Source organism: Vigna umbellata, chromosome 2, assembly GCF_029865625.1.
Source record: "Vigna umbellata cultivar VRB3 chromosome 2, Vumbellata_1.0, whole genome shotgun sequence".
NCBI lineage: Eukaryota > Viridiplantae > Streptophyta > Magnoliopsida > Fabales > Fabaceae > Vigna > Vigna umbellata.
The window spans coordinates 47,371,167-47,378,550 of NC_142166.1; the positions used below are offsets into that span (position 1 = coordinate 47,371,167).

The window sequence follows — 7,384 nt, forward strand, 5'->3', positions numbered from 1 at the left end:
ATATATATATATATATATATATATATATATATATATATATATATATATATATATATATATATATATATTACAAAATTCAATATACCAATTAAACGTAATTTATGTGAATTTTAACTAATAACTGTACTAATCTAATCAAAATATTGCACCAACTTAACAAAAGTGTTGTGATTTGAAAAAGAAAATGATGAGATTCCATCATATTCACTCATTTTCTTAGAGTTACATAAAGTTTAGTGATTTTTATATAATGTTTCCATATGATATAGTTGGCACAATATGTTGAGATTCTTAAAAATAAAAAAATTGAATTATTTAAACTTTCTTTATGAAAAGTCGATGAAAAAAAATTATGTTATTTAATTTAAAAAAAAAGGTAAAAATGAGAAAGTGAATTAAAAGTTATATGTGTAATCACCACATGTTATCTTGAAATTCCTGTAATTTATAACTCTACCAAACTCTCATAAAAGATAAAGCTTAATTTTTTTTATAGAATTCTTATATATAAATATACAACAAAGTACATCATTTTATTAGATGAATGAGACAAAATCCTACAAATTATATATTAATTATCAACTACTAATATTTAATTCCATAGTTACATTTAATTTTTATTATATAAATTATATTTGTTTTATCTAATTAAAAGATAAAAACTAAAAAAACATTAAAAAACGAGATCATATCATTATTTAACTAATCAAGTTTGATCTGCATTAAAAACATATGGATTGATTCTTCATGTTATAATCCAAACATGAATTTAACCAGCAATTATAGTAATTTAATCAAAATATCACATTTAACTTTATGTGATGTTGTCTAGTAAATAAATAAATATTAAGTAGAAGTATGTATAACAAGTATACACCACATGAAGATCTATATTTATAATTTTTCTGGTGAAATGAAAATAAAACGAGTTAAGTCTGATCAATTTTCATACATATCCAAATAAAAGACAAACTGTTGAAAAAAAAAAGTGAATACTCTTTGAAAATCGTATACTTGTTTGTAGATAATTTTCTTGTACTAATATTTTGTAAATTTGTTTATTAGATTTTCATATAATTTTTAGATTTTGCAAAAGGAAAAAATTGCAGGTTTTTTGAATGCATTTTCTTGTGAAGCAATAAAATAATAAAGAAGAGTTTATATTCACTGTAGATGCGAATTGTTCAAAGTTCATACTTGGATGACTTTTGCTACAGATAAGCTTTTATATTCATTTACTTTTAGTCAATTCTTAATCTTAAAGTCAAGTTGTGTGTGGTGCTACTCTCAGCTGTCCCTAACATTCACAGTATCACAGTATTTTGACCTAGTGCATGTACCCTTGTATTAATTAAATTATTTATGCCATCATTTTCGATTTCTACCTCAATCTTCTCCCATTTTAATGCCTTATTTTTCTACCCATTAATTATCACTTTGTTTAAACCCTACTAAAGTATTTCATGTATGGATATTGCTTGGACGGAGATTATTTTTATACTTATTCAAGAAAATAAAAATTAAAACTATCATTTTCACAATTTCAAATAACATCATCTTAGATATTACTATAAATTTTAATATCTAAGCACATCTCATTTATGTTCACCTCAAACTACATCAATTATTTATCATTATATAAAAAATTATTAAAAAAATAAAATAATGCAAAGTATGAAGTCACACAAAATCAATGATAAAAATTACTCTTTACAAAAATAAACAAACTATAGAAAAAGAACTAAGTAAATACACAAAGGTAAAACATTAAATTACTTTATATGAATCAAAGCTAAATTAGCTAGCAATTGATACCGCAGTTATTTCACAAAAAAATATGAAAAAAGCTGTAAATTTCATATGCTTATAAAAATATAAGTATCGATATTATCTTTTTCTAAAATTTTAAAAAACTACTCGTTGATCCAAAAATCATGACATACTAAAGAATAATGACTCTCCTACTGAAAGTTTTTCCTCCAAAACTGGTACGTAAATAATCCACATAAATTTGTCATAAACACAAGTCTGTACCCTTAAAGAAACTGAAAATTTTATCTAAATACTCATTGACTTCCTCTAAAAAGTACTTTGACATGAAACTAATTAACTAAAATAAAATTTATATTACGACATTAATATTCACCTTAAACTAATTAATAAATGAAACTATCAGTACCTTTAATAGTTTGAAATTAAAAAGTTTTATTACAATAAATAAAAAACAATATTACTTTAATGGTTTTAGATTAATTTTCAATCATATACATTGACTCATTAATTTAGCATAAAAAACCACAAATAAAATACAAAATTTACCCATCCTCAAAATTATCTAAAAAATATAATAATTACAGTTCCTTTAATAATTTTTTTCAAAGAATAACTAATAAAGATATTACTTTATTGTTTTGAATTCCAAAATATAAATATTATTGTTTCGAATTCCAAAATATATATTTTTTCAATAATGTCTTAAATATTTGAAAAATTAATTAATTAATGTAATTATCAACAAAATTTGTCAATAATTAACGAGATGTTTATCTATGAAAAACAATTATAGAAGAATATCGATAGTTACATGTGTAAGAAAAGTAGCAATGAGTATATTTGTCAATGTTTTTTCATGAATATATTCATTGACAAATATCGATATTTTCAGCAAATTCCTATATGTAAAATATAAACCTCAAATTTTAAGTGATGGAATATACTGGTTGTAATGCTTTGATAATATTTATTTTCATAAAAGTTAATTTCTTACAAACAAATATAAAAAGAAGTTGTAAAGCTGATAATCAACAGTAAATATAAAATTAAACAATTTTAATATTCCCAGTTTCCTATTGTAAAGTTTTACAAAATAGTTAAAAGTAATGCTGTTTTACAAATTTGAGAGAAATGACATGATAATCCCAACCATCGTATGATATACACTTTTTTCCTTAATAGTCAATTAAATTAAATTATTTATTTATTTTATATAAAATAAGGTAGATCTTGAGATATTTATATTGTTCACGATAGTATCAGTATTTTAAATTTGTTGTCTTTTGTGATTATTTTTCTTTTCATAGGTTTTTGTGACTGATTGAAGTTCTTCTCGCCACCTTTACCCCACCTCTAATCGGAATGCTTTTTAAGTAAAAGATTATAAATGGACACTTTAACTTTTTTTATCTTTATTAAACATTTAATAAAAGTCCTTTTTTATTTATTTTGTCTTTAAATATATTATTTTAAAATCAAAATGTAATCTTATGGAACTTAAATAGATATAAAGTAAAAAATTAAGTATACATACACTTTCAGCTTAGTTGAATCATTTATTCACCGAAAAATAAAATTAATTGGACCCTCTAGATTCTAAAATGTACTTAAGCCAAAAGAAAGTATGTATTATGACGCACGGAGTTGATGCGTCAACCTTGGAGGCCACGTTAAAATAAACAAATTGCAAAATAAAATAAAAGATAAAAATCTTAGCAATAAATTCTACTCCCAATATCAACAAGCAACTAAACCCTAACTCATTGAATTACAAGTAATGACCATCAAATCATGCCCAACCAAACATTTTTCAGTTCACCATGAATACTTTTAATAATAATAAAAGTCTGCCATTATTTTTTTAATATATACTTATATATTTATTAGACGAAGAAGGAAGGAGGAAAAATGTCAACAAATTTAGCAAAATAATCTCATTTAGTAGAAAGTCGTTGCTCAAATACCACAAAATTAATAAAAATAAAAACGCCTCACGATTAGTTGCTTCTATGAGAACCGCAAAACTTGCTCCTAACTTTCATGAGATTCACATCAAATAAATCATAAAAAAAATCAGCTATAAATGAGCTTTGTGGCCATAAAAAAATAGTCTATTTCTCTAGAAAAGTATAAAAAAAGTATTTTACCACTAGAGTTGATTGATTGAAAGAATTTAAACAATGTAAAGAAGATTTTAATGGCATTAAGATCTTAATGCCCTGGATTAGGAAAAAAAACAGTAAAGAGTAGTGGGAATTTGCAATTTGGAGAATAGATGTTAGGTGGTTAGTGGATGAGTGAACAAAAAGTATAAAAAGAGGAGATCTAGAACATGGGTTTTGTGTAGTGAGATGAAGAAGGAAATGGCACTTAACGCCAATAATGCAATATGGCCCATTTTGATATGGGTGAGGTTATGGGAGAGCCATACATTTATCTATCAAACTATGGGTTTTGGCAAGCCCCACAAAAAGTAAATACCAGCTTCTCCAATGGTTTCCACCCACACTTGCTTTTTATTTTTGTATTCCACACCCTAAAACCAGTTAACCATCACTCACTTATAAGTGCTTCTCTCCTCTAAACGTTTTTTTAACCTAAACAAACTTTATCAAAATCTTATTTCTTCCGTCAATTACGCTCCTCCCTCTCTCTTCTCTTCTTTCAGAGAACGGAAGAAATCAAATGGGGTTCCAGAATCCACCGCACATCACCTGAAAAGGAGGAAAAAAGTATGTTGGTGGGTGTGGTTTTGGAGTGATCATAATCATCATCATAATCATCATCATCATCAGTGATTGAGTATGGAAGAGTGTCAGACGGTGTTCGGAAAATACGAGTTGGGGAGGCTTCTAGGGAAGGGGACGTTTGCCAAAGTGTATTATGGGAAGCAAATAAGCACGGGCGAGAGCGTGGCGATCAAAGTAATGAGCAAAGAGCAGGTGCGGAAAGAAGGAATGATGGAACAGATCAAACGCGAAATCTCTGTTATGCGTTTGGTGCGACATCCAAACGTTGTCGAACTCAAGGAGGTCATGGCCACGAAGACCAAAATCTTCTTCGTCATGGAATACGTCCGTGGCGGCGAACTCTTCGCCAAAATCTCCAAAGGAAAACTCAAAGAAGATCAGGCCCGCAAATATTTCCAGCAATTGATCAGCGCCGTCGATTACTGCCACAGCAGAGGGGTCTCCCACCGCGATCTCAAACCCGAGAATCTCCTCCTCGACGACGACGAAAACCTCAAAATCTCCGACTTCGGTCTGTCTGCGCTGCCCGAACAGCTTCGTTACGACGGACTCCTCCACACGCAGTGCGGGACCCCTGCCTACGTGGCGCCGGAAGTCTTGAGAAAAAAAGGATACGACGGTTCAAAAGCCGATATCTGGTCATGCGGCGTCGTTCTATACGTTCTTCTGGCTGGGTTTCTCCCCTTCCAACACGAGAATCTGATGACCATGTATAACAAAGTCCTGAGAGCAGAATTCGATTTCCCGCCCTGGTTTTCTCCCGAATCAAAGAGGTTGATCTCCAAGATTCTCGTGGCGGACCCTGCCAAGAGAACCTCCATTTCCGCCATCACGCGCGTCCCCTGGTTCCGCAAAGGCCTTCCGTTGTCCTCCGTCGCCGACACGTGTCAGGTCGACAAGCAGGAGACGGTCATGGAGGAGGCTAATAATTCCAAGGTTCCCAAATTCTTCAACGCCTTCGAGTTCATCTCCTCCATGTCATCGGGCTTTGATCTCTCGGGCCTGTTCGAGACCAAGCGGAAGACGGCCACGGTGTTCACCTCCAAGTGTTCCGCGGTGTCGATTATGGCCAAGATCGCCGCGGCGGCCAGGGGGCTGAGTTTCACGGTGGCCGAGGTGAAGGACTTCAAGATCCGGCTCCAGGGGACGGCCGTGGGAAGGAAGGGGCGGCTCGCGATCACGGCGGAGGTGTTCGAGGTGGCGCCGGAGGTAGCCGTGGTGGAGTTTTCGAAGTCCTCCGGCGATACCTTGGAATACGCGAAGTTTTGCGACGAGGACGTTAGGCCCGCGCTGAAGGACATTGTCTGGACGTGGCAAGGGGATGCCACGTGCGCTGTTAACGTCCCCGGCTGTCACGGTGAGGAGTGTCAAAAGCAGGTCGTTAGCACTGTATAATTAAATTAGTTAATTATAATTAGTGTGGCAGATAGATACTGTGACACGTTCTAACTAATTTTGTTCTGCTTTGGCTTTGAGTTTGTCGCCTTTCGTCTTTATTCCCTGCCTAATTTTTAGAACGTAGGGTTTTGCACCTTTTCAAAGTGAGACTGTATATAAATTGTAAAATTGTAATTATGATGGTGCTGTTACTTTCGGAATATGGAAGCCATTACCGTCTCCCTAACTATTATTTCCTATAATTCTTCATGTAACACTAACTCATAAAAATAAAATAATTGTAAATATAATGTTATTTTAAAATAGATTAATCAATGGTGACATGGCATACAAATAACATTTAGTACGATTTACTAATTTATTTCACATTTCACAGTTCATCTAAATGTTTACCTTTTTTATGCAGTTTAAAACTGTTTATATTCTGATGCAGTCATAAATTATATAAATACCACTTTTAAAATAGTTAATATAAAAGTCAATAATTGAACTCTTATCATAGTTATAATAATTTATTATTAAATAACGTAAGAGTTAAATATATTTTTGATCCCTTAAATTTTATTGAAAATTGGATTTAGTCTCTCTTTTGAAACTTTGGACCAATTTAGTCCTCAAACTTTAGAAATGTATAAATTTATTTGATGTTTCAAAAACCCATTTCTCATTTAACATTAAAGCAAAAATGTGTCAAATGGTGTAAACAACTCAAATGCCATATTTAACCCAATAACATAGTAGCGTATGATTTTTTTTTTATTTGAGAGTTATTATAAAAGCAATAATTATAATATATTTTGACGCTATAATTGGTATTTTTAGATATGATCGAAAACTAGTTAATGTTGTTTTAGATTTTAGACAAAAAAGCATACATTTTTTTCTCTGCAAATATTTGAATCTTGAGTATTCATATTTTGGAAGATTAATTCATATTTGTTAGTAAAAGTATGTTATCATATGATGTTTTTCCAACATACGGGTCTCATGTGAACTGTTGCACAGGTGTTACTAGGGATGACAACGGGTCGGATCGGGTATGGATAGCGCCTACCCGCAAGCCGACCCGCCGGATAAAATCGTACCCGCTACCCGTCGAGTATCCATTTAAAAAATACCCGCAGGTACCCACGGATACCCGTAAAAAATAAAAAAAATATTTAATACATTTTAAAAATAAAATTTAAATAAAAATATATATATATATATATAATATAAATTAAAATTTAATTTTAATTAAATTTAAACTAATAAAATATAATTTTATTTTATTTTTAATTAAATTTAATTAAAAATATATATAAATTAATTTTTTTAAATTTTTTGCAGGTAACGGGTATCCGCGGGGCGGGTAGTATACTACCCGTACCAGACCCGTTAAGAAGCGGGTATTAAAATACCCGCTACCCGTTACCCGCGGGTAGTAAATATCCGCGGATAGTTACTACTTGCCGCGGATTTTA

General features: G+C 31.0%; 1 protein-coding gene across 1 annotated transcript; it reads left to right on the forward strand.

The window, feature by feature from the left end:
- Nucleotides 1–4,164: 4,164 nt before the first annotated feature.
- Nucleotides 4,165–6,121, forward strand: LOC124836538 (CBL-interacting serine/threonine-protein kinase 25-like). Its single transcript, XM_047311712.2, has one exon. The coding sequence runs from the start codon at nt 4,578–4,580 to the stop codon at nt 5,916–5,918; it is 1,341 nt and encodes a 446-aa protein (XP_047167668.2). The 5' UTR covers nt 4,165–4,577; the 3' UTR covers nt 5,919–6,121.
- Nucleotides 6,122–7,384: the final 1,263 nt, after the last annotated feature.